The sequence below is a fragment of the Stylophora pistillata genome, chromosome 11 (assembly GCF_964205215.1).
Source record: "Stylophora pistillata chromosome 11, jaStyPist1.2, whole genome shotgun sequence".
Taxonomy (NCBI): Eukaryota; Metazoa; Cnidaria; class Anthozoa; order Scleractinia; family Pocilloporidae; genus Stylophora; species Stylophora pistillata.
The window spans coordinates 14,009,850-14,037,615 of record NC_142529.1 but is presented as its reverse complement, the minus strand read 5'-3'; the positions used below and the strand labels follow the sequence as shown (position 1 = coordinate 14,037,615).

Sequence of the window (27,766 nt, the reverse complement as noted above, 5' to 3'; positions counted from 1 at the left end):
TTTAAATAACCAGCCCTGAAGTTGAACATGTTTGAACTGACACTGACATACTAAGTTATAAACATTAAGGACTATGATGTTCATAAGCTCTCACCGCTTCTCTTGTTAATGCATCGTCAAAGTCTTTCAGTCTTCTCTCTGCATACTGTTTCTCTCTAAATATCCTTTATTTGAGGAAAAACACTTTCAGTTAATGACAAATCAACAATAATTTGGACCAAAAATTACCTACTATCATGAGGATGAATGTTTACTACCAACAACATAATTCAAAGACAGGTTACGACTTAACTGTTCTAAGAATTAAGTTTACATATTCAACTGTACATACCTATTCTGTCGAATGACTTCTTTCTCCTGACGAATCTGTGGGTAATCAAAACAAAAAAGTTAATACATCATATTTGACAGCATTCACAAGTTAGTTTTGAAATCTCAGATTTTACAGCAAAACAGCAAAGTTTTTGAAACCTGTAGAGCATCATATAAGTTACAAACAAAACAACTTATAATGCAGGCTTTTTAAAGACAACAAAATACATCAATTGAAGAAAACAAGCCCACTCAGTTATAAAGGCTGATAGTTTCTAAAGAAACTGTTTGGGGCTGCATCGGTGGGGGTAACGAAATAATTTGGATATATCAACAAAGTTGAAATGGTAAATTGGCCACTGTAATGATTACGAAAACTGACGTTTCGAGTATTAGCCCTTCGTCAGAGCGAAGGGCTCACTCAGTTATACCAGTTATGCCCACTCATTTATGCCTAATCAAAAGAATCCATAGATTCTCCTTTTCAGAAGGAAAATTGGACAGGAATTTTTGTAAAAGAAATTGCTTGTTGTGAAAGAGTATAACATAGCCCAGCAAGAATTTAATGATCTCTATTTCCCACAACATGGTATTATATCATATCAGGGCAATTTGTATTACAGTTAAGGGAGAAAGTAATATTATTCAAAATCTGAGTTTAATGTTATGACAATGGCATCAAGGAGATTAACTTTTAATTAATACATCCACCAAATAGCATTTACTGGAAATCCTGTTAGTTCTGGCTACGCCAGCAGTTTTTACCAAAGGAGTTAAACTTTAAGGCTATGACAAAACCCCTCAGAGTGTATATACTTAGGTATTTTATCCAAGCTTAGATTCAATTTGTTGATAATGCTGAAAATGAGTTTAAAAAATTATCAGATCAAATTTGCCTTTCCAAATTAGTGAATTAGTCACTGTAATTTGGCACTGATAAAGATTGATACCAACAATTGTGGAATGTGGAATGTAATATGTGTAAGACTCAACCTGCATAAGTTGGACAGCAATCCTTCTCTCCTGCTGTGATTGTCTCATGAGTCTGTTCACAAGCATCTCTTCACGATGCGCTTCCTGAAAAATTAAATAGATTTGTCTTGTTGTCTGGTACATGGCTAATCCACTCTTAATACAAGGGAAGGAAATGATAAGTTTCACAGCTGTTTTGCTTGTAAGGAACAAATGATTCTCACAATCATTCTACAACTATTGTTGTTTATTATTTAATCCACATTTCCATGTAATAGAGACTATAAATCTTGAATCTCATGAAGAATTATAATCATGTACCAATGAAATCAGTGTTTGGCGTTTGTTTTAATCAGTGAATCTTTCCAAAACAAAAATTCACTTAAGCATTAAGTGTTCCTTGTCATACAGCCGGCAGAGCCATGAGCGATATGAAATGAACCGTGCATTCTGATTGGCCACCCGAGCAAGCAAGATGGGCCCATCTTGCCCACTTGGGCCCGCACAAGAAGATTGCCTGGGTACAGACTCACAAAGTTCATATTAACTTTTTTACAATGTTAGTAGTGGAGTCACAAAACAGTAAAGAATAAAGAAAACATTAAACAACTCTCATGGGTTTATTGTGTTACAAACACATGCAGTTTGACTTCTTTCCCAGCTCTCAAAATAAAAAAGTCATACTTGATTCTGTTTATATTGAAATCCTCTCGCCATATAATAAATACTTTACTGACCAAGCTTGTTTGATCAAGATGGCTGGATATTGGCCAAGTTCTTTCAGAGAAAGTACACCAGCCATCTTGACCTCAAGTTTGGTCAATAATGCATATATATTACATGCTTCCTGAAAAATAGGCATTGAAAAATATTTTCTGATGTCCAGGTGAGAACTATATGAAATACATTAATTAGTCAATTACATGTACTAGTCAGAATACTTCAACCAGATTTTTCCTAGGATTTGTAGCAAAACTGTAACTGGACCACATTTTCTAAACATCAAACAACAAAGCTAAAGTAACACTGATATCAATTTAAATTACTTGGTGGATATTTAGCTTCTCTTTAAACTTACTTCCTGAGCTTCATGTGCCTTCATCTGTTCAATCAAGACTCTCCTTCTTCTCTTTTCTCTTTCCTAGAAGAGGATGTGCTAGTTAATTTCTGCGATCCTGTATTTATTGTGACTTCTTATCACTCAGCATACTTTGGTGCAAGGTGCATTTAAAATAAATCTAAAATTCAACTAAACAACTAGCAACAGCGTGGAAAGGTCATTCCAAGCTTCAGGCACATTTCCTCTACCTCTTTTGGGCAGTTATCAAATAATTATACATTATTAAAAACTGGTTCATTGGATAATGCAATTCAAGACTTTTTATTGGCTTAGCCATTATGGTATATGAGCCAATACAACACAATCTACAAATATGGTAAGCGTATGCGTCAGCTTAAAGTTAAAAGGGAGCTAAAAATTTAGTAAAATTTAATAATTGAATTTAACGTTGAGATGATTATAGCCAACGCGTGCTCATGGAATAATTGTTAAATATACATGATGATAATAATATTACTTCACATATAACATTACATACCAGTAGATTTAGAAATACAATACCTTTCTAGCAACTGAGTTTTCCTCAAGTCTTGTCCTGATTTTGTTGATGTAATCAGCATTTGATCTAGGCTGAGCAGAAAAAAATACAACCCAAGGTCACTGTAAATTTTTATGGCCACTACACAACAACTTATCAGACAATTACAATTATAATAATATTCCAGAACTCCAACTCGCTTTATTTTTGTGAAAATTTGACAAATAAACAATAGAATGGGGTAGTGCCTGTTAAAATTAAAATTAAAATTAATCTGGGTTTACCCAACCTGCTCTTGTAGATTTATCATCCGACAGGAAAAACAGTGGCAACTGTATAAAGTAGACCCCACTTTATGCAAACACAGCATATTGACTGGACACTACCCCAGATGGCAGCTTACAAAGCTCTCCATCCATATTTAATGCGAAATAAAATTTAATCGTTATTCAGGAAAGGAATAAACCAGCACTAAGTGCTTCAGTCACACAAAATAGTACCCAAGAATATTTAGCTTCATGTAAAACAAATTACAGGTAAAGAATATGTTTGTTATCTCCATGTCAAAACATTTATCAGGTCACACAATTATTGTTTTTCTGTTAATGGAAACCACTAGATTTGAAAGGTTTGTTAATTTATGTAATCACTCACTCTGCTATTGACCTTAATTTAGGAGTTAACAGTTAACCCAAAGAAGTTTCCTACATACTTTTATGTATGACAATGGATCCACAGGCTTCTTTGGAGATTGGGTGCTGAGGAATGTGTCAATTTCAGTGTCTACCTCTCGGTTAGATTCTCTGCAACCAAAACAGCTTACAAATTAACAAAATTTCAATGAATAGAATGTTAATCAGAACTATAATGAGTATTATATTTTTAATTCATTTTCTGTAGCTGTGTCTTTATCAATCTCAACTTAACATCACTAAAATTACATCAATGACCACACCACTATGGTTCATGCTTACTGAATATAAGTCTATTGTTCCAGTATTTGAAAAAAGTACACAAAGACTCATCTAGATATCTCAATTAAAACAAATAAATTGAGACTAGTAGCTAAACACAATGTTGACCTACCCCTCAAATCCTATTGGGCTAGCTGGCGGAATCACAGCCCTCATGCTTGCTTCAAATGCATCAATGCTCTCCTTTACCTCCTGAAGATCATAACCATACAATTGTGCTTTTTATCTAACTTTAATTTCAGCATTGAACTCAGGTACTTAATTCCCTTGAGTATATAAATATGCCTTTCTTGGAAAGGTAGACTCATTTACTAAATTATTACTCTAGGACCAGAAGAGCAATATATTAAACAAATACTGTGGCAGTCACAGTGGTTAAAGAAAAGGAGGAATTGGAGAGCTGATCTGATTCTGAGAATCTAAACTCAGAGTAACTATAGTACTCACACATAATATCAAGCCCTGAAGTGTCACACCTTTAAAAACAGATCCTTAATTTTTTTTATTGTCCATTTACTGGTTTTTGTAAAACAAACTATTACACATTATGATGCAAAATGCTGAATTAGAAGGGAAGAGAAGTTACCTATGAGTGTCCATTAACTATGGTATGAGATAAGAATTTTTCCCTTTGGAAAATTAATTTCAAAAGCACTTGTCCCACTAGACATTTGAAATCAACTTCTGTCGTTTTAACATGATTTACCTCACTTTTGCAAGAATAAAAAAAAAAGCTGCAAGCAACAGGAGCTACACAAATACATTTTTAGTATGTCTGGAGACATTACTGAGGACCAACAATTCCTGTGCACACTAATGCAAAGATTGTGTTTTTGTCTGTAACTCTTCAATTCAAGGCCATCAAATCTAAAATCTGTAAAGTACCTTCAAAAGAGCAAATGAACCAAAGAGATATTTTTTTTTGTCCAAATACATTACCTCTGCTTCTCTTTGACGTCTGATTTCAGTACGTGATTTTGCTGTTTTCTACAAGGGTAAAATAAAACAGTCAGTGTATGCCAACTTGAGATAGGCAACTCGTGTATGCAGGGGTATATTTGACAGTACAAGGACACACAGGACATTCAATAGTGTTTACATGCACCTCCTATTCAAAATCTGTTGTTTACAGTAGAATAATCCCTTTACAAATTAACTACTTGATATTGAAATATATAAGTTACATGAACAATAGTTATAAGGACCAATTTGTACCTTGAAAACTTTATTTAATCAATTTGTAAGTTATAAAAGCACTTGACTGTTAACTTTACCTTGGAATCAGGAGGTTTGGGAATCCTCACTGTTGCATCCCTGAAGAGGAATAAAAAGGACACATTAATTAGCATTGACCTACACACATCAAACATTGATCAATATTTATGTTGACTGTCCTATTAATAGTAAAACACTCTTGGCACATATGTGACTTCAATCGTCATGACTTTAAATGTTGGAATAGTCTACAATAAAAAACCTACATGTTTGTGTCATAGAACTATCCCTGTAAAGGAGAGCAGATCTAAGATGAGGACATTGAAAAGAATGAAGATCAAGGAAACCCATCAAATTCTAAAGAACACAAATTCTTAAAAAAAATTCCTACTTCTCAACAAAAATCCGGAAGCTTGTGTGTGAAAGATACCAATAATATTTGGCAAAGATTAAGCAGAAAAAAAAGCATGAAATGGATCACACCTCATGTTACAGGGAGTATTACAAATCTGCGAGCCAGCAAACCACGTGAGCCAAGGGGCGAGCCATGCGAGCCACAGTCAAAATGTTAAGAATTTTTATTTGTTACATTTATATTTGCATGACAACAAGAACAAGAGCAATGGAACAAGATAACTCTGCTAAAGAGCGAAGCTGTTAAAATTATATGATTTACACACCATTCTTGACGCCAATACACAGAGTTGCCCTGGAAGTACTGTTCTCTTTTCTCTTGAATGATTTTCCACGTGGATATCAATGAATGACAGGAGTCAATGGATTACCACTCAACAACTCATTCAAGTAGGGGAAGGGGTTGGAGCCGTATGTTTTCCTCAGAAAACTTTTTTACTTAAGTCTTGAACCTTAATTAATTTTTGTCGCATTGTTTTTATTTTTTGCGGATCCTGAGCGATTTGAATACATAAAAGGATTTTTTCTGGGTATAATTCAATTTTAAGCACTCTTGTAGCTAAATTTAAAATTAATTTCCCAGGGAAAGAGAGAGTACCCAGCGAGGAAGGTTATACCATTTACACTCGTCCCCAGGATCATCTCCACTTTCAAGATGGTGGACGGACGGTTTATAACGATAGTAGTTTAGTGATAGCCGGGCACAAAATGGTCAACGACCTCCCAGACCTAGAACCAATCAAAGAAAAAAAAATACTTGCAAAAATGGCCCGCATGACTCACATGGCTCGCACTGTGGCTCGCATGGCTTGCAGATTTGGCAGACCTGTTGCAGGAGTAGGCAGACAAGCAGTTTCATAATTGATTATCATAATGATTAAAACACTTTCTCTCTTTGTACATAAAACCTGCTACTGAACACTCTTCTTATATTTACTGAATTTAAAATTAACTGAGGTTTAATGGTTAATGAGCTGGACCCAAAGTTAACTAGTCACAGTTCAAGACCTGACCAGGTCACTGGGTCATGTTCTTGGGGAAGACACTTTACTCTGACAGTGCCTTCCTCAACCCAGGAATGCACATGAGTACACATCAGACAATTTATAAGGGAAGCCTGACAAAAATGTTTAAGGTAACCTGTAGTGAACTGCTATCTCATCCAAGTGTATTACATACTCCTAATGACTTGATGCTTTGAAACCAGACAGTATAAGCTCAAGCTGCATCAGATACACAAGCCATGATACACACCCATGATACACACCCATGATACACAAGCCATTTGGCACAAGAGCAAACTCAACTATTAACCTTCATAGGGGTTTGAACACTTTGAGCTCTGAAAATTCCATGACTTTTCAAGCCTTTTACATGACTTTTCAAAAAAAATTCCATGACCTTGGTTATTAGCATGTGTATTGATTGGTTCATTTCCATTTATATCATTACAAGTTTTTTTTTTTTTTATTTTAAACACAAAGTTAAAATCATTGAGAAACCTAGATGGCTGTGACCTAAGATCATGTTCCAGTAAATTGAATCATTAAAATGGTACAAAACCTTACAATTTCCAAATCAATCCCTAAGTAGCCAAAACAATACAATGCATGGCTTGATTTGTTTCTTCATGTAAAAATCCAACAGTTACTGGCAGGTGACTAGAGCATTTAATTGAGTTCTAAAGTGGTTGAGTTTGCTTCTGATTACCTTATTTTACCCATCATCTCCAACTGTTTTTGTTTGGCTTGTCTTGACTGAAAGAAATTGATCAGAAAGTAAAATATAATGAACTGATTATCCCAGCAGCTTGCAACATTCTCACAAAATAGACCATACTTTCCAAATGTGTGACTGACCCCCAATCCATGGACTACCCCAATGGACTTACCCAGGCTACAATAAAGTAACCTATTTCAATTGAGAGACCTGCTAATAATATATACCTAGATTGCATGCATCATCTTTATTTTTGTCCATAGTCAACCATCTTGTTACCATTTTGAATAAAATAATACACTCAATGAACATTACCACAAAAAACATAGACTCAGATCAATTTGGCCTTCTGAGGAACTCAGAATGTCTTAAACCAGGACTTGGGTGGTTTTGTTTTCCTGCTGCAGATCTTCTGCATATTTTCTTAGAATCAAGCTGTGCATCACAGCAGAAAGGAAATCATTCTGGAATCTTTCTTAACAGATTCCAGAGAAAAGATCAGTCAACTTCCTCAGTTGTTGAAGTAATGAATCAGGTATGTTTTACAACAGTTTCCCAATGAAATGGCATTATTTCAAACATTTTAACACTGGCTAATATTCTGTGAAAACCTTATTAATTTTTTGATCAGTGAAGTACTTCTAACTGTCACAAACTGTACTGAGTCATCGTGAGGGGAAGATCAATTAATGTCAGCCCTGTATGCTACCTTATCTAGGCCTTGTTGTCTTTGTCCTTGTAAGTACTTCCTCATTCTTTCCTCTTCCTCAAACCTACAAATTGAAAAATTATTTTAACCAATGAACGTCAATGGATGACTGTTGATGTGGGGTGGAGGATGTTGCGAAGTGCTGCTCAAATATTTATCTTTGGACATTATCTGTTTTTTGAAGCTTGCAGCTACCTTAAGCAAGCTAATTGCTCTTGGAACAGACAAGATCTGTTTACCAATATCCACGCATACCTTCACATCAAAGAGAGGACACAGTTTATATAATTTTAGACTAATGGTTACCAGTGTCACAACATACTTTGCCTTCAATGCCAAGTCTTCTTGCTCTTTCTGTTTGGCTTGGTATCTCTGAACTAACTGCTCAAAATTCAAATCCACTTGGCGTTTGGTTAACTGCTTCAGTCGCTATAGTATAGAACAACATGAATGCACTCCACATTAGATTTAAAACCGTTATAAACTTGAATTTTCCATGAGATAGATGCTACTTTGAATTATACAGTAAAGAAATATCCCTAGCTCTCAAGATTCTGACCGCAGTGTGAAATGTGGTTCAAGATACTGCTTGCATATTCAATCAGTATTAAGTATATACAGCAAGTTGAACTGCATCAAAATTTTAAGAAATGACCAATCACATAGAGGACATAGACATAGAGACAAAGACATAGAGGAATTTTTTTCATTACTTTTCTTACTCTATTATAGCATGATGATCATGATTCTGCGCCATTACTCATAACATAGACATAGACATAGAGGACAAAGACATAGAGGAATTTTTTTCATCACTTTTCTTACTCAATTATAGCATGATGATCATGATTCTGCGCCATTATTCATAACTGATAAAATCCTAGTTTGACCTGCTTAAGGATAACATTCTAGCAAATGCTGATGGCAATGCACCAAAAACTCATTGGCCTGTTGTAGGTATAATTAATAAGTATTTTTTACCCCAAAACAGCTAATTAGGCTGTTCATTTGCCATGTATTGGACTCAGTATAAAACCCACCATCAATCAAATGACAAAATTCACCAGTAATATCAACAATATACTATTAATATTTAGTATAATATTAACAGTATATTATAAAATTAATATTATATAATATTATTATATAATGTTAATTTTAGTCTTGAATTCACCATTAAATGGTGAGGAAGCATATGTTTATGTGCGTGGAAAGAAAATGTTTATAAGGTTTTTCTTTTTAATATAATGGTGAGTAATACTTTCTTAGCTTCGGCCATCAGAATTTCATGAAGAAGTCTTGAATTTGTTTTACAACAATGTTTGCTAGACTTTTAAATAGCTTTAATACCACAACTTCTAATAATAATTACCATTTTAAACATTAAATGGTCCTTCCACCTAATTTTGTTGGACAGGTATGTTTAACATATCTGCAGTTCCATGAGGAGGACAACTCAGATGAAGAAAATTATTTCCACATGATTATTGCAATCCATCTTGATACAGTCAATAAAACAACACCTAAATTCTACTGAGAATGGTTTGTTTAGGCTCATTGAGTGGCCATACCCTGATTTAGTCATTACAAGATCAGATGACTCACTTATCAAGAAAAACAAAGTTAAGGATCCTGTTATTTTGGATCATCTTGCAATTCATTGTGTGTTATCTATTCAGAAACCTCAATTTAGAAAAAAATTGATTAACGTCCGGAAATTACACTCCTTAAATATGGACTCCTTTTGTAAGGACATTATGGATTCTCCTTTGATACAAGATCAAGCTACTGACTTAGATATGATGGTAGATCAGTATGATAGGGTTCTGCGACAGTTAATGGACCAACATGCTCCAAAAAAGAAACATCTGGTAACTGTAAGGCCATCTGCACCGTGTTATACATCGGATGTCATTGCTGAGAAAAGGAAAAGAAGAAGACTGGAACAGAGGTGGCGTGCTTTGCGGCTACAGTGGGACCGGGATCAATATGTTCATCAATGCTGTGTGTTTAACAAACTAATTGCTACATTGAAATCAGCGCACTACACTTCAATCATCAATGAACATTCCTCTGATCAAAGGATATTATTCGCAACTGTTAATAAATTACTTCAAAAACCATCTGAGAAGCGTTATCTACCCTCTGTTGATAATTCTGCTCTGGCAAATTCATTTGCTGATTTCTTTGTTAACAAGATTGATAAATCAGATGCAATGAATATATGAAGCTCATATATTTTGATAAAAGATTGATAAAATTCACTCCAAACTTGTTCCAAGGAATATCATCGTAGGGCCCTTTCGCCCAATACCATTAACATGTCCTGTGGAGTTCAATAACTTTAGAGAGGTTAGCCAAGAGGAAGTAAAGGTGTTTGCGCGTAAGCCCTCTTCTAAGTCATGTGTCTTGGATCCTTTACCTGCAATGGTTCTAAAGGGCTGTTTCTCGGTGTTGCTACCTACAATAACTAAGTTTGTCAATTTGTCTCTCTCAACTGGCAGAATGCCTATTGCATTGAAAGTCGCTGCTTTATCTCCGTCCCTGAAGAAACCTGATGCTGACTTCAAACAGTTTTCAAATTTTCGTCCTATCTCCAATCTAACACCAATCTCAAAGATCATTGAGAAAGCCGTTGCTGAACAATTGACTGACCATGTAAAGTCATACCATCTAGACGTGATGTATCAGTCTGCCTTCAAGGTCTTGCACTCGACTGAGACGGCCTTACTAAAAGTACAAAATGACATACTGCGTGCTGTTGATGATAACAAGTCGGTTATATTCCTTCTACTCGACTTGTCCTCAGCCTTTGATAAGGTTGACCATTTCACACTGTTTCTAGACTCTCCCATCGTTTTCGTATGAAGGGTAATGCCCTTGCTTGGTTTGATTCGTATCTTAAATCTCGCAAACAGTTTGTGCAAATTGAAGATTGTCAGTCATCACAACGCTGTTTAGCACATGGGGTGCCTCAAGGATCTGTGTTAGGTCCTTTGCTGTATTTATTATATACATCTCCAATTGCTGATATTATCAATTTTCATAGTCTACAGTACCATTTGTATGCTGATGATTCTCAACTTTACATTTCTTTTAAAACTGAGTGCTTTGCTGACCTCGCTCAAGCTAATTAAGTCATCTGTTGAGCGATGTGTCAAAAATATTGACTGGTGGATGACAAACAACATGCTAAAGCTCAATCAGGAGAAAACTGATCCGATTGTAATTAGTTCAAAATTCCGCCCAAAGCCTGCCATTTCATATGTGTCAGTTGGTGATGAACAAATACTCCCCACATCTTCAGCTAGGAATCTCAGTGTCATATTTGACAAATGCTGTAATATGGTGGAACATGTAAATAAGATCTGCAAAACATCGTACTACCACTTAAGGAACATTTCTAAAATTAGGAGGTACCTCACTGAGGAAACTACAGAAATTCTTGTTCATGCATTTGTTAGTTCAAAACTAGACTATTGTAACTCTTTATTGTATGGCCTCCCTAAGCATATGATAAGTAGTTTGCAGTCTGTGCAAAACACGGCGGCTCACATCGTCACTTTAACCAAGAAATTTGATCATATCACCCCTGTATTGCTTCAACTGCATTGGTTACCTGTTCACTTTCGGATTCTTTTTAAAGTTTTATTGTTAGTTTATAAGGCCCTTAATGGTATGGCACCTTTATATATCATGGAATTACTTAGTTATCGTACATGTTCACGTACGCTACGCTCTACTGATCAAAAATTTCTGGCTGTTCCGAAGTCAAGACTTAAAACATACGGAGACAGGGCTTTTCCGTTGCTGCACCTAAACTCTGGAACGAGCTGCCATTAGATCTTAGAAGTTTAGATACAATTAATTTATTCAAGAATCACTTAAAGACCGATCTTTTTCAAAAAGCATAATTATAATGTTTAACTTTTTGATAATTTGGAATAGGATTTACTGTGATATTTTTATAAATAAGTCTGCAAATAGGTTTTAATCTATTCATATTTTATTACCAGTGGGATCTTTTTAATTATTTTAATATTATGAATAATGTAAAGCGCTTTGGTCAATTAGTTGAGTTAGTGCTATATAAATTATGTTAAATTAAATTAAATTAAATTAAACATGGTCATGTCACTGAAAATATTCTAGATACAGAAAAATTGTTCAACCAACTGAAATGTTCTACCTTGAGAAAATGGTCCTACTAGTTAAAGTTATCTTACATCCATTTGGTAGAACAGCCAACCTTTTTTGGCAAAAGATAATCCTTTGTAGGAAGCAAAGGCTACTGTATACTTTTTTGGTTGTTTCAATTATAATAATAATTATATAGATTTAGCCAAGCCTGAAAGCAGAGCTCGCATTTTTTCCCTACACATCTCAAGGGCACAATACCTTGCCTTAATTACTGGGCAACTGTACTGCTGTAATAGCTTTGGGTGTGTATTTTAGCTTAGTATTCTTCTATTTGTACTTTATAAGGGTGTGTGTGTGTGTGTCTGTGCGTGTCTTTCTCTCTTTTTTTCTTATTTTCCTATTTTTTTCTTAATTTCTATTTTGTATGTAAACATAAGAGAATGCTTTAAATAAATCTATTAAAAATAAAAAAAAAACAACAATGCCTTGCCCCAGCCAGGACTCAAACCCAGGTTGTCTGACTTAGAGCCCAGTGCATTGACCACTGGACAAAGCTGTAGTACTGGCATACCCGCAGTACAGTTGACTGCGCACACTAAAAGTAGCACCTTATACAGAGGCCCATACAGTCACAAGTCCAAATTTTTTTTTCAGATCGATGGGTTACTACTACCATTTTGTGTAATTATCGGGCTTTGCTGCACGTGCTGCGAGCTCCGCTATTACATGGAGTTCACCCAGTTGTGGACTCGCATCTTCACAAGTAGGGTATAAAAGAAACATTGTTGCATTTATAACATGCTATGTTTGTCTGGAAGGGTATAACTAAGAACAAATTCTAAAATGTGACAGTACAATGAAATTTAAAAAGTTTGGAGTATGACTTCAGTCTTCTAGTCAAGCAGACATTTTTTCACCTAGTATCTAACAAGTTAAAGTTTGTTTGGTATTGGAAATAAGAAAATATCACCTTTCCCAGACATATGTAAAAGCAGCATTGTCAGTTTGTAAAAAGGAAGACATGTTGCAAGAAAACTTAAGGGGAGTAACCCTTGGTAACCTTGACAACTTAATACAAAATAATGTGACACCAAAAGGTTTTTGAGATTCCCCTAACAAATCTGTGACACACAAAGCTTTGTTTTTGTTTTTTTGTTGTAAATTTGTCCTTAAGTGTATGGGTGAAAAAAATTTTCTAGCTATGCTTCACCTTTCAGTTCTGTTTAAAATCAATCCAATGTTAAATTGGCCAAATTTGAGGACTTTTCCTAAAATTAAACTAAAAATTACTTATTTGATGATGTAACTGGTACTGTCAATAACTATTTGACCCTTCATTCTTTAGCTGCCATTGTTAATATATAAATTAAACCAGAATGGAAAAAAATACAATTGTCTTTCAACATGTCACACACTGTGTATACTAATTGACTGAAGGATTGATTTTCTTTGAGACTCAACAGCAGCTTGTTGTTTAATTTTATCAAACAGTACTCTATCATTCAGTCTTACACCTTCCAAGTCCAATGAAAGAATGTAAAATGTTAGAATGTAATGAATATAGAAGGAAAAAGAAAATGTATGATTACATTCACAAAACATCTTGAACTTGCATCGCAAAGGGAAGGATATGCTGATTAAGGAACTCTCAACTGCACTAAACATTATGTACACGAGTAACATCAGGAAAGTGTAACTATCATTCATCATGAAGATGGCCAAGACCAGTTCAACAACTTCACGATTCCTTTGAATTTCGCTTTCCCCTGACTTTTTTTTAAGAAATTCATTTTTCCTGACTTTTTCCTGGTCTGTGGCAACCACGTATTATGATGTGCTATTTTTATCTGTTAAATTCAAAGATTTAATCAAACCAACTTTTAAATTTCGGGTGGAACCGTTATTCCTTTAGAAATTTAAATATAACCCCCAAAAAGTTATAATCAGTATAATTGCATCACTATTGCATCATCAAAAGAAAAAAACAAAACTCAACTGTTGGTTGCCTCAAACACAACTTTGAGAAGTTGGATTATATCATCAAGATCATTTACAAATTCCATAACAACTCGTGAAGTGGTTAACACATCTTTCATTATATGCCTAGCATATTTTTTCAAAGTTCTATCATGTCCAAGTTCACGCACTTGAGTAACAACTGTTCTCATGTCGTGAATGACTTCAAAAGAAATTTCCTGCAAATCCTTTACAACATCAACTGCCAAGTCACTTATTTGTTCACGGATTGCTTCAATTGCAACTTCATGCACAAAACTTTTGACAGCTGAGTGAAGAAGGTCTTTAGTTATGGCCACACTGTCTTGTATCAAGGGAATTTTCTGAGGTAAACAGACAAAAAATATGTTGGTCTTGTGTAATTTGGTAAATTTAATTCAAGATAAAAACACATTGAAATGATGCATGGTTCTTTATGAATTATTAACAGTCTGAGATACCGTTTGATGACTGTTATTAAATAACTTAGTACTTATTATTTTAATTCAGCTGAATGGATGGTGCAGCTAAAAATAGATTCCATGTTACTGATGTCTGTCACATAACAGATCACAGACGACATTTACTAACATGAAGAACTAAAAAGTGGCAGGCAAGGCACAGCTACATGTGTCACTGAGGACTTATCTATTTCTGTACAGTCCAACAGCAACATACAATCTCTTTGGTTTATGTGACATAAATGTAAAATGTTAATGATGATGTGACATCTATGCATTTGTCCTCCAACAGATCATAAGAAATTGATAACCAATCAAAATATATGCATAATTCAGCTTTTCATATTGTCTCTGATATCAATTATGAACAATATATGATAAATGATGCACTATGAAAGAAAATTACCATTAATAATTGTGTCATGGATAGTAAATTATATCACACAAAGACGTGATCTTACACGAGGCAGTTTATTTTAAAATTATCATAACTAATCTTGTAAAGAAAGTATTTCTAAATACACCTGACAAATACAACTTGTACCTGTCACTAATACTTATTAAAACATGAGTATTAGTCAGAAGAGTCTGCCACTGTTGGACCATGGTCAAAAATCATCAATTCCTGAGTTCTTCATCGATAGTATGATCATAATGGGTATGCAGTGATGAAGTCAAAAGTTTAAATAATGGGCATAACAGCTGCCACTGCTGGGTTCTCATTAGAAGCTGGTAGGTGGCAGAAACCAGCTGGCTCTCGGACTATTTTGCACCAGTTACTTTGTGAACCAGAAATTAATATGTAATGTTGAGATTTGTTATCTACAAAATGATATCTTCCAGGTTTTTTCAGTGGGGCATGAGCAAATACAATATTACAAGGAACCAAGCGTGCAGTTGATGAATAGTTAACTTACAGCCAAACACAACTGAACTCTGTTAATTTCACGTCCTAAAGAGTATCAGGATGATGCATTGACCTTCACAGCAGTCATTTACTTCAAGTGGAACTTGGATTAGTTTATTCGTATTAACTTCTCTCTTTAATTAAGACATTATGAGGTTCACTACTCAAGAGCCACAACCACACTGTTTAATGATCGATATACTATTTCACTTAATCTATTAATTAGCATCATAGGACTTCACTCTTGAGAACATTTCATTGCATGTGTGTGATCAGAGTGAAGGCTGCTGAGTCTAAGGGAGCTACTAACCAACTTTTTACAAGACTGTTAAATTTTTCATTCTACTTAATTCTGATGATCCATGGTACTAACCTCTTTGTAAAGTCCACTTTCAATACTTTCCAGCTTCACTGGACCACTAGGTCTCATGGTTTCCATAGCGACTCCAGTTAGTCCCATTTTCTGACATATGTTAATGAAGAAACAAAATAAATAATTGTCAGGAAAATAGATAATAATCTATTTCAGAAATGATTCATTTTTTTAAACTAAAGTTCACCATTTCATTGCTTCATAAATTACCCCTTTCACCCAGTATATTTGAAAACAAGTACTCCTTGAGATATCATCATTTCCATGTCACCTGATATCACAAATGACACCTCACTCACAAGTTAAGGTATGGATCCAGTCTAGAAACACATACGAGTACCACCAGGCATCCAAACGATTCAAAGCAAAATATATATGATCAAAAATAAGGCTTATGGTAATTTTCAAAACGGAACGAAACGAAACGAAACAAAATGAAACAAGGTTCGCAAACAATTTCTTTAAGTGCTCTGCTCCCGAAAATTGTCTTGCCAGATAAAGCAAAGACATTATTCCCTCTCTATGAAAACTGTTCTCGCTAGATGCCTTGTTTTGCAAAATACCAGTAGCGGCCGATTAGTAATCAACGAAACAAGATTCACTGACTGATAGACTATAAAAATTATTTACAGGCGCTCTGCTTCCGAAAATTACCTTGATACAGATCTTGTTAGGGAAATAGGTGGCTAATTTATATCAAAGAGGAAAACAAAAAATCTGCCCTTTGAGAGAGGGGCATTGGGGCCTCTGGGAAACTGCAAAACCATAGAAAAAAACCTCCAAAACCGAAAAACCGACAAAAAAAGGCAGCAAAACCGAAAACTGCATGCAAACCTGACAAAACCGCTACATTTTCACCTTTAAAGGGGTCAAAAAGGAAAAACCGAAAACTGCATAAGAGTTTTCGTGAAAACCTAAAACCGAATGCAAAAACACAAAAAATCCACAAACCGCTCTGAACATCAAAACCGAAAAAGCGAACCTTTTTGGCCCAAAAACCGATCTAAAAACAGTAGAAACCCCAAAACCAAAAATTCTCAAAGCCCCCCTCCTTTGACATTGCTATAGAATGTCTACCAGTACGTATGTATTGTATATTGTTATTAAAACCTACAAAATATTTTCAATTTTTGCCAGAGGCTTAGTCCAGTCGATAGGTTATCAACAATTTATATTTTGTGACTCTTGTTCTTTCTTGTCCTGGTGTACAATTATTTACTATTCATTCTCACACGAGAGAATGCATGACACTTCCGTTCTAAGTCACATGTATCAGATTTGGTGGAAAACTTGTAGTTTTTCAGCGAACATGGCGTTCAAGCTGCCATCCTTTGGTTTGCTTGGGCATCCTACCATTGGAAAGCAATGTTCAGTGTTGGACAGCTGTAAGCCTGTCTTTGCTTCATCTAGTAAGACAATTTTCGGGAACAAAGCGCCTAAAGAAATTGTCTATGAACCTTGTTTCGTTTTGTTTTGTTTCGCAAAATACCATAAGCTGGCCATTATTGGTATTCTGCTAAACAAGGCATCTAGCAAGAACAGCTTTCAAAGAGAGGGAATAATTAATTTTCTTGTTGCGTCTGTAAGCCTGTCTTTGCTTTATCTAGCAAGACAATTTTCGGGAGCAGAGCGCCTGAAGAAATTGTCTGCGAACCTTGTTTTGTTTCATTTCGTTTCATTTTGCAAAATACCATAAGCCGGCTGTTATTGGTATTTTGCAAAACAATGTATCTAGCAGAAACAGTTTCGTAGAGAGGGAATAATTTATTGTCGTGTCTGTAAGCCTGTCTTAATTTGCATTACCTAGCAAAACAATTTTCGGGAGCAGAGCGCCTAAAGAAATTGTCTGCAAACCTTGTTTTGTTTTGTTTCCCTTCATTTTGTTTCACAAATTACCGTAAGCCCAAAAATAATTCTTGAGAGGAAATTATTTTAGGGAACAAGGAACCCATCAAAATTTTCCTTGCTCCTAACATGTGGCTTAGTAACTGGTATAAAATACAAAAATTTGAACAAGAAATAATGATATAAGTTTGTAATATATGTAACAAATAGGGCTGCCGGCTAACACTTCAAGTGAGTCTGAGCTTAAAGATAGTGCTTCAAAGTACATGAAGGTGCTTTGTGCTTTCTTCTTTTAGAAGGGGAATTTTTGGCCTGCAATTATAGACCCAACCTAGTAACCACATTTTGTTGCCAATCATTCACCAACTTTTTAATGCTGAGCCTACATTAAGCTTCTTGTTTACAAAATGGTGGATAAAAGAAACAGAAAGAAATCATGATATTACCAAGTGCTCAAAACAATGTTTATTTCAATTATATTAGTTGTGCTAGGGTCACAAATGCTCAGGTTACTCAGGCATAAAAAAATTTCAATTAGATGATTAATCAGCATTTGATATCAAACAAATGTAAGTGCGTAACCTTAGAAGTGCCTGTTGTGCTTTAATGAGCAATCGCCAGCTGGCAACCTGCACTTAGCAACAACCCTGATGATGCTAGTGGCATTACTTATTTTAAGGTACTCACAGATTTCTTTCCAAGTGCTATAAAGAGTTGGTACATCAGTCTTGTGATAGCACTGTGATTCTCACTCATAATAGCTTGTGCCTAAGGAAAACAAAGTGCATCAGTGTCAAAGGCTGCTAAAAGTTGTGTCACTAAGATTGGAGCACTGACTACCTTAAGTTAGAATTAGATTAAGTTTATGTTTTCACATGTATTTCATTGGTTGTGAATAATAACTTGCAGTACATTTGTTTAATATAAATTGTGGAGTTACATAATAATATCATATACTAAGAAGAAATCAATTTCCAAATTCAAACTACAAAATTAATACTCTGTATTTTTCAACAATTTTATTTCTTCATTTGAACAACACAAGTTGCTGTACTTTTTAGAACACTAGAAAGATAAACATCATGAATTTATACCAAGTAAATGAAAAAATGCAAGTTACTTACCACATTCGTATCGTAGGGAACTTCTAACAACTTTAGGGTTGGTTCCAGCCGTGTGAAATTATGAAGTTTTGAATCAGAGGTGCTTTGAAAATAGTTAACATGAAATTAGCTACAATACTACTTTATTGATATAAAGCTAAGTTTGAAAAGGTGTTAAACTTGAAGCTGACAGATGAAAATGCAGGCTATGATTAATTGAAGGAACAGCCTATATAAACAGCAGGTCTCCCTTAAACATCCCTAAATACTTCAAAAAAATGTTGATAAAAATTCAAGCATGCTATCAGTACTCATTGTCAACTATACATTACAAATTGAAATGTTCTTCAATATCTCATATTAAAATCAAAGTTTAATGTACAATATGATGTACCTTGATTGCATCCACTGAATATCATTAAAAGTAAATACAAAAGGCTCAAGGAGAACTCAAATCTACACTAGTTGTTGTATCTCTACACATAATAGCAATCATTTATATGACAAATGTTAAAAATTGCAACCTAATAAGGTTTAGAAAGGCAGAATATTGTTTCACAGATTAACTGTCCATATCAACACAAGTCCAATGCTTACGTGTTCTGAGAGAAGGAGGAGAAGTCCTCCTGTAAGCCATGTTTATTTAAGAGTTCCCCAAGCAAGTAACCAGTAGCAAACTCCTTGGCAATGTTTATGGGCTCTAAATTTAACAAGTAAGGACAAATCATTAAAATAGAAAAAATAAATATTTGATGATGATGCTGAAACTTTATTAAGGTGTCTAAAGAAACCTCCTAGCTTAGGTTAGAAACCTGTGCTAATTAGGGGACACAACATAAATAAATATAAATTAAGGTAAAAATATTTAAATATAAGCGTAAGTATAAATGATATCAATATTTACAGTATGACAAATGTATCTATGAATTACAAAGATGACAGCACTTGCATCCATTATCCATTAGTGTAACTAAATCTAATGTACGTATTTTGTTTTTGAAACATTTTAAGGTAGTAACTCATAAAATATATTGTAATTTGCAAGTGCCTTCCCAAAATCTAAGCATGTCAATTTGCCATCAGTAGCATGTTTGAAATCTTCCATTTCATATCTAAAGTAAGGCTACAAATAATGCAGGTAAGGAGAAAATCAGGTATATTGAAAATGGCTACACACAGAATGCAAACTAAGAAACATCCACCATAACCACCTACAGAAAATTATCAGACTTCGAATCAGTGTTATTTTTCACACCTTACAGTGTTACCCTGTGCGCGTATAGGTAGAGATTTTTGTACAAAAAAACCTCGGCATTAGGTGACAAACAATGAATAACAATAAAGTTGCTGTATGAACTGTTATCTATAGTCTGTATCATGTATTGTTCCAGCCCCTGCACTTGTAGTTGGCATCTAACAATTTAAACTCATTTTATTTTCCTAAAAGAGATAGAGCAGCTACTAAATTTGTTTCGTCTTCAAATATCACCGGAAAATCTATAGAGATCCCAATTCTATTAAACTCTAGGTACATTCAGCTTAAAAAAATCAAGTAAAACACTGGAGTATTTGAATCGTAACCTTAAGACTTTTGAGCCTTGGAATCGTTTTAGCAGAAGTTGTTTTAAAATACATAAACCAAAATTATCAAATAATTTTATGTAACATGGCATCTTACAATGTTTTAGTTACAAAGAATTCGAGTTATGTCCTTATTTTGGAAGAATTTGACGACGCAACACTTCTTTTCGGCTGCTTTAATTTCAGACAAGCATATCTACATCCTCTGCTCGTTACTAGCTCTCCCCATTGTACCCATGTATGCTGCACCTTTTAGACACCGATTTTCAGAAACTCACCTATAATTCTGCTCAGTTTAACATCTTCGTTAAGCCACCGACACAATATATCAGTCATTTTGTTCCTTAAGACGCTCTGAAGGACGTTCAAACACACCTCTGGTCTCTCACGCCAAAATAATCCGCCATTTCTACTGTCAACAGCGAGAGAGGTTACCAAGGGAACAGCACACTTAGGCCCAGACCAGCCATAGCTCAACCAACCCTCGGACAGATCCAGGGGGTAAAGGGAGTACAAGTTTCTAGAGAATCTGTGGTGCTGCGTGGGTAACCGGTCGAGTCGCCCGAGTCATCTCGCCCGAAGTCTTGTTCCCCGAAACCTGAGTCAAGTTGCCCGAAATTTCAGTTTAGTTTCGGGAGGCATGACTTTCTGAGGGGGTAACAAGGCAATTTGGAATGTTTGAAAGCAAAGACCTGAAAGACAAATTCGGGACCGTACGGATTTGAACCAATGGCCTCTGTGATACCAGTGCAGTGCTCTACCAACAGAGCTAACAAGCCAACTGGGAGTTGGACAATTTGTTGGTTCGTATTAAACCCAACTGATTCAATAATGTAAATTGGTCATCGTAAGGGATCCAAGGGATGCCCCTGTGCGTTCTCACGGCGGATTTGGACCCGCCAATCCAGCTAGGGGTGCAAAGGAAATCTTTAACCAAGTATGAAATTGTGTGGTGCATTCAACAATGAGGATTCTCTGACCAGAATCAAGAGGGTTGAAAGAACGTTTACGTGACTTTACAGGAAAATTTCATAATGGAGAGAAAACTGTTATACAGACATCTACTCAGCCCGAGGGGGGTCCATATCATCTGGTGGATTTAGTCCAGAGGGTCCATATTATCCAATGTACTTGGACCAGGGGCCCTAAATCGCCAACACTGGAACTACATATCAACCGGTCCCAATGCAGTTTTGGGGAGATTTTTGAGAATTGATTCATTAGTCTTTAAGCCCTTTGCAACCCAAGTTGAATTTGGTACTTCACTATCAGAAATATAAAAAAAGTCAGTTTGACATTTAAGACAAGGCTCAGAAACCTTGCCACTGACCAAAGCATTGAATGTTCAACACAATTTTAAGCTTATTTAAGATTTCCTTTGCACCCCTTTGCTGACAGAACAAACTATTGTACAAAAGAAAAATCAATAGTAATTTCCAACATTACATTTAGTCCCTTAAAACCTAACCTCTGGAAAAAAAGGCATTTAACTTTGTAATTATAGATTTCCTTTGCTAGTTTTGATGCATTCCAACACTAACTCCCATAATCTGATTTTTAATTCTCCCTTCTAGTTGCTACACATTTCCTTGTAAATTAGTTACCAGAATTTGTTATCAGATCAAGTTAACTTCTACCTGATAAGTCTCAGTATTCTCATTACCTGTTTGCTGGATGATGTATGGATGTTAATGGGAGAAGTTACATGTTAATCACTTCAAGGAGTTAAAGGGTTAATTAAGCTAAGTTAAAATAAATTATTTTCAAGGTAACCTTGGATCCATAATTACACCAAGGTATTCACCTTTCAACTCTCCAACCCCATCCCCTTTCCCTCACCCACACCATGCAGTCTAATAAAAATAAAATATTCAAAGCAGTCAAATCTAAACCTCCAAGCAATTTTTGAAACAATAAATGTCAAAACTCAACCTTTCAAGTCCCAAGAAGATTGATTGAGGCAAGCTCATTGCAACAGTAAGTGTTTAAATTGTGAAAACATCACTTGTGTGGCAAACGTGGAAGAATTCTTACATCATATAAATACAGGAATACAGTGAAAGCCTTGGGTGTATGGAGCCATGACTAAAAATCAGGTCAGATACCAGCAAGTACTTTAATAACCCATTCATGAAAACTAATGAAATTACATTATTACATTGTTTAATCAAAAATACTTAGCGGCTTTTAAGTAAATGCTACAGGTATTGGAGTATTTTTCCAGTGTCTCCTACATAGAGCGGCAATGTACAATTATATTATTAGAATCTTGACAATTTAGGTATTAGATCTTTTTCCTACACAAACACAAAAAAGAAAATTTTTTAACTTAAAGAGTTGCGATTTTTGTCTGGAGAGCCCTTGCTGTCTCTTGTTTAACTGAGGAAGATAACCCAAATTAAGCATTCCAGCTTTCCAAGTTTATTAAATGATAACTACATTACATGCTATTAAGCTATTACTCCTTTTTGTGGCCCAAGATAGTTGTTCTCACGATGGCCTCTGTTACTCTGTATGGATCACAGTTGGAGGCAGGGCGCCTGTCCTCCAGGTATCCATAGCCATCCTCAGCACACTGACGGGGAATTCTTACGCTAGCTCCACGGTTAGCCACACCGTGAGAGAAGTGCTCAATACTAGCTGTCTCATGGCGACCTGTCAAACGACGTTTATTGTCCTCTCCCCCCTTTGGATCATACATACTGATGTGATAGTCATGGAGCAAGGAGAGCTTTTCAATGGCCTCGTAGATTGCACTTATTCCACCTTCTTCTCTCATGGCAAGTGTACTGTAAAATACAAGGTCCCTAATTAGTTCACTAATCCATCTCAATTCCCATGTATTCCCCATGGGGACTAAGATGTTAAGTGAAAAGTCTGTGTAACTGTGAAGGACATTCCCATGAGGTTGACTGAGAATTAACAAGAATAAACAGTTATGCACAAAGCTAATGGTTTCTAAGTCACTTTCAAACCTTCAAAGAACTGACTGTTGCTTTTATATGTATATTTATTCTAATGTGCTTGTCTGCAGTGCTACCCCATACTAACATAAGGCTGTTCATTTGTTCAACATCATACTTAGCCAAATAGCCTTTTAGGTACACAAAAACTTCTCACCTGTAGTTAGTGTGTGCACCAGCTCCATTCCAGTCCCCTGGCATGGGTTTAGGGTCAAAGGATACTTTGTAACCAAAATCTTCAGCCACACGATGAAGAAGATATCTTGATACCCAGAGCTGATCACCCATGCTGATTCCTTCACATGGACCCACTTGATATTCCCACTGCAAGGTTAACACAAGAATACAGTCAAGATCAATCTTCAATGATCTTGATAATGTGCCAGTAAATTTGAAGCATCCACACCAGCCCTCCCCTCCCCATTCTCCAGGCAACCCAATGGCATTAGACTGTCCTCCATGCCCAGGGGGTGGGAGATTTGAACTTTGCCTAGATGGGGTACTGAATTTGAACCAGAACTGTCAAACTTTCCAGAGGAATATAAATGCTTTATCTTTTGATACTGAGGTGATAAAAGGGAAAGAGTTCATTCCCACAAGCGGAGGGCTGAGAAGAAAAGGTTCACAAGAAAGTCATTGTTGTTGATCTTACCTTTTACAAAAAAATTGATGATTATATCCAGCACTTAAGTGGGGCATTTGAACAAACCAATCCTCAAAAGTTCAAATGCCTAGAGGGAAGGGGGATGTTAAAGCTTTAAATTGACTGACACATAAATACCTCAAGGAATTACCAAACTGCTACTCACTCTTTTTGCAAAAAAATTTAAAAACTATGAATCTAATCTCTGCAAATAAGAGATTATGACCACAAGCATGTTTCTTGGAAAACTGATGAATAAGACATACCAATAACTATTACTTTGACAACTACTTTGTCAATCAAATAAATGACTCTAAATCCTTCTCACTCATAATAACTCTGACTGGTTAAAGTGCATACATGTCAGAGATGAAGACACAAGGTCTTTTCTTTTACCAACATGTTTTCTAACCTGTGCTGGCATGACTTCAGCATTAGTTCCAGCAATCTTAACACCAGCATACAAACAAGCTCGGTAGTGAGCTTCTACAACGTCTCGGCCAAAAACCTTTCCTGTACCAACAGCACAATAGTAGGGTCCTTGTGGTCCTGGAAAACCTCCCTTGGGCCAGCCTAGAGGGTGTCCATCCTTGTCTAACAGAGTGTATTCTTGTTCAATACCAAACCATGGGATGGCTGCCTAAATGTGGTTGAAGTGTTTAATCAAGATTAAAGGCTAGACTGTGCAAAACCATAAAATGAATCACTTAAAAATACTTTTAAAATAAAACCTAAATATAAAGATAGACCTTTAACATTTTCCCACAGCACTGGAAAACAAGAAAAAACAGTGACACATTCCTAAATCAAATTTGCTTAAAGCAGAATGCAGAGGTGGTAGAGCAAAATTAAGAGGTCGGAGATTGGCATCCTCAACAGGAGATCTCCAGTTTTGAGTTTTTTTTTTTAATAACTCTGTTAGCATATTGAGTGGCATGTTGCTAGCTAGATCACCACATTTGTGCATGTATTTTGCACCAATCAGATTGCTGCATTAGGTTATATAACTCAAACCATTCAGATCACAGCATTAAGGTATGCTTGCACCAATCAGAGCATCAGATTATCATATGTCATTCCAATATGTCCTGAAATTAATGTACAGCAATATGTTGGGATCAACCCAACACTGACACATTCCATGAATGACATGAACAAAGAATTGTGAGCTCATCTACCCAGTGTAATGGTTTATATCCTTCATGAGGACTTCATCACTATGATCTGCCAGGGTTAGAAAGGTTGTCAGAGAGTTTTCTTACCACTAAGAAGTTAAACATGTCTTCTGTGCAGAGAGAAACTTTTGAGTCAAGTGAACCAAATTAAAAGAAGGGAAATTGATTAGGTCCTAAACACAGCTTCCTTCTGGATTGTCTAGCCTCTTGTATCTTAATATTACAACATTTCATACTTTTTGCCATTTTTCTCAACTTTCAAGCTGCTTTCACCAAAGCTGATGAAAAGCCAAATAAATATCATAACCCCAGCGTTCGCGACCCATGGCTGACATTCCATTTCCAGAATTAGCGGGAATGTCAATGTCAATGTTGTCTGCTCAAAGAGGCGGGAAGTAAATCGATTCGAGCACGCCTTTATTTTGTATGACTAAAGCAATTATTTTCTGTGCTTTGTAAAAAAAAGATTTTTGTTTTTTAAATAGAGAGTTGCGAAATATATGCTTTTGAATTGCAGATCATATGAGATGGGAGGCTCAAGCAGACACGTTGGCAAATAAAATGTAAATTTGCAAATTCCAAAGTCCTCATGAAAGATACATTTGTAACTGCCGAGACCTGCGAAACACGCCCGTGAATAAATATTGCTCGTCTATTCGACAGTTTCTTGACAAATGTTTCCTTAACTTACTTCAATTCGGCGAATCCAAATTTCGGAAAACTCGAGTAATTTTTGAAGAGATGACTTTGAAAGGGGAAGGGAGAAAAGCGTACAACTGTCTATTGTTCCTCTCATTACACAATAAAGCAGGTCTACTGGTCTAAGTCATCTCACAGGAATTTCCTTCTGCTTCAATTCCATTTCCTTTCCGACCAGTTAATCGCATATAGAGGTAACATAAATCCCGATCGAAAGCAAAATTAGTCATATCTAAAATCGCGTCTGTGTTGCCAGTCACTCTAAAATCTCCTCGGTCGGCAAAGCATTTAGAAAGTCAAAGTTCAGACCATGCCACATGTTCGATCGAACACGAGGAAGGACAAGACTCAAATGCCCGACGAACGGCATTACGCAAAGCTTCTCTCGACTCAATTGGATCGGACGAAGCACAACGCGTTTAAATAACCTCTAAACAATTCCTTACCTTGACATCTGCATGATTCATTGCATTTATACAAGGTAATCTGTTGTTGGACACGCCAGGTTTGTGATCGAAGTTGTACGTATCGCAGAGTGCAATTTTATTCTTTCCCCGTCTGAAAGGATCTCTGAATAATGCACGTGGATGTAGATATACATCGCTGTTACAGCCTTCGGCTTGATAAGTGCTCGAGCCGTCAAAGTTCCAGATTGGAAGGTCTTCAGGAGTGACCGGTTCATTTTCTACGGTCTTGGTTTTACATCGAAGATTTTCGCCGGTGCCGTCGATCCACACGTACAGAACTTGGACTCGCTCACCTTGATCGAGGCTCATGTATTTATCGAGAAGAGGGTTGCTTTCGGTCATCTTCCTGCCTCAAAGATAACCCTGGAAATTTAAACGTAAAATAGCACACAGTTGACGGAGACAGTCGAACAATGCTGTACACAATCAACTCTGAATTCCCGCGCTAGGAAACGAAAATTTGTAACAAAGCCCGATGTATGAACTTTGACTATTGTTATCGCTGGTCACGTGCGGGTCAGCTAACCGGAATTCGGTAAAAACCGGTTGCGTGGCAGAATGTTACCGGGCAAAGTTCATATTTTAAATATGGCCTGTTGAGGAGAAATTTGAAAAGGTTTCTAATAGATCTCTTTGTTAAATGACCATTGATAAGAACTGTTCGCTTGATTTATAAGGAAAAACGGACAGATGAAAATCACACCAAGTTCCTATCGGTAGACCTCCAATACGATTGTGGCGTGACTATGCGATGTGGGAGTTTTGCGTGTCTTTCACGTGATCAATGTTGGCAAGATTTCAGTAATTTATTCTTCCACATGGTTAGTGTAAATTTGGAATGGCGTCACAGTTTCACCCTAAAGTCACGGCTCTTTTTCAAAAATCTTCGGTATTCGATAGTTGGCATCAGTAGCAAATCCTTCCCTTTAATTATTTTGGCGAGATTTCTTGTTGTGGCATTTCTCACAAGAATCAGCTGATTAAAAGCAGGTTCCTCCGGAAACAAGTAATTAAAACAGCATCACGTTCGATTCAGTTTGTTGCTCTTTTACTCGAAATACTCAGCATGGATGATGTGAGAACAAATCTTGAGGAAGTTAGATTTATCGCAGGTCCACATCAGCTTAATGCTGCCAGTAACTAACCTGCGTTACCAAATAAACTATGTATGTATGTATGTATGATACGGCTAATTTTGTTGCGCAGATTCCTGCTAGTAAAATTTGAAACGACTCTACAAGATAGGTCAGGTACGGACTACGCTGAGATAGCTTCAGCACACCTCGGCGGTTATTTATTTTATTTACTTGTTCGCCATGCTTCTTTTCAAATATTATTTTCCACGAGTACTCTTCTCTTCTCTAGATTTATGTACAAATCCGCGCTTAAGAATGTGCATTTACTTTGTCTTGAAACTGCATTTTAATCATGAGAAGAATTCCCCGAAAGGATGTCACGAAAACTCAGACCCCTAAAAAATTAGATCTCTGAGTGTCTCGCA

At 36.0% G+C, this 27,766-nt stretch overlaps 2 protein-coding genes across 3 annotated transcripts in view; both read right to left on the bottom strand.

The window, feature by feature from the left end:
- Window positions 1–20,752, bottom strand: part of LOC111327208 (sperm flagella and cilia-associated protein 2) — a 48,577-nt gene extending 27,825 nt beyond the window's left edge. The window contains exons 1-17 of one of the 2 annotated variants that reach the window (XM_022931336.2): window positions 20,597–20,752; window positions 19,335–19,437; window positions 18,759–18,840; window positions 18,322–18,402; window positions 15,790–15,879; window positions 8,236–8,342; window positions 7,914–7,977; window positions 7,196–7,242; window positions 5,131–5,170; window positions 4,796–4,843; window positions 3,969–4,048; window positions 3,595–3,685; window positions 2,906–2,974; window positions 2,363–2,425; window positions 1,306–1,389; window positions 332–366; window positions 95–164 (exon numbers count right to left, since the gene is read on the bottom strand). In XM_022931336.2, coding sequence (XP_022787071.2) covers window positions 95–164; window positions 332–366; window positions 1,306–1,389; window positions 2,363–2,425; window positions 2,906–2,974; window positions 3,595–3,685; window positions 3,969–4,048; window positions 4,796–4,843; window positions 5,131–5,170; window positions 7,196–7,242; window positions 7,914–7,977; window positions 8,236–8,342; window positions 15,790–15,879; window positions 18,322–18,402; window positions 18,759–18,840; window positions 19,335–19,437; window positions 20,597–20,654 — 1,212 coding nt within the window. In that variant the 5' untranslated portion in view covers window positions 20,655–20,752. Of the gene's footprint in view, window positions 1–94; window positions 165–331; window positions 367–1,305; window positions 1,390–2,362; window positions 2,426–2,905; window positions 2,975–3,594; window positions 3,686–3,968; window positions 4,049–4,795; window positions 4,844–5,130; window positions 5,171–6,268; window positions 6,373–7,195; window positions 7,243–7,913; window positions 7,978–8,235; window positions 8,343–15,789; window positions 15,880–18,321; window positions 18,403–18,758; window positions 18,841–19,334; window positions 19,438–20,596 lie in introns of those variants that run through there. The other variant, XM_088739348.1, reaches the window with a different exon arrangement.
- Window positions 20,753–22,723: 1,971 nt separating this feature from the next.
- On the bottom strand, window positions 22,724–26,746 carry LOC111327209 (glutamine synthetase). The gene is made up of 4 exons (XM_022931337.2): window positions 26,245–26,746; window positions 24,337–24,564; window positions 23,439–23,605; window positions 22,724–23,107 (listed from the first exon to the last, which is right to left on the bottom strand). The coding sequence occupies exons 1-4, from the start codon at window positions 26,605–26,607 to the stop codon at window positions 22,777–22,779; spliced, it is 1,089 nt and encodes a 362-aa protein (XP_022787072.2). The 5' UTR covers window positions 26,608–26,746; the 3' UTR covers window positions 22,724–22,776.
- Window positions 26,747–27,766: the final 1,020 nt, after the last annotated feature.

Excerpts from the sequence above, each read along its gene's own strand:
- LOC111327209 (XM_022931337.2), bottom strand. The coding sequence starts at position 26,607 with ATGACCGAAAGCAACCCTCTTCTCGATAAATACATGAGCCTCGATCAA. Across the intron at positions 23,606-24,336 it reads CTGAAGTCATGCCAGCACAG|TGGGAATATCAAGTGGGTCC; the intron begins GTTAGAAAACAT and ends TTAACCTTGCAG. Across the intron at positions 23,108-23,438 it reads GGTGCACACACTAACTACAG|TACACTTGCCATGAGAGAAG; the intron begins GTGAGAAGTTTT and ends TGTATTTTACAG.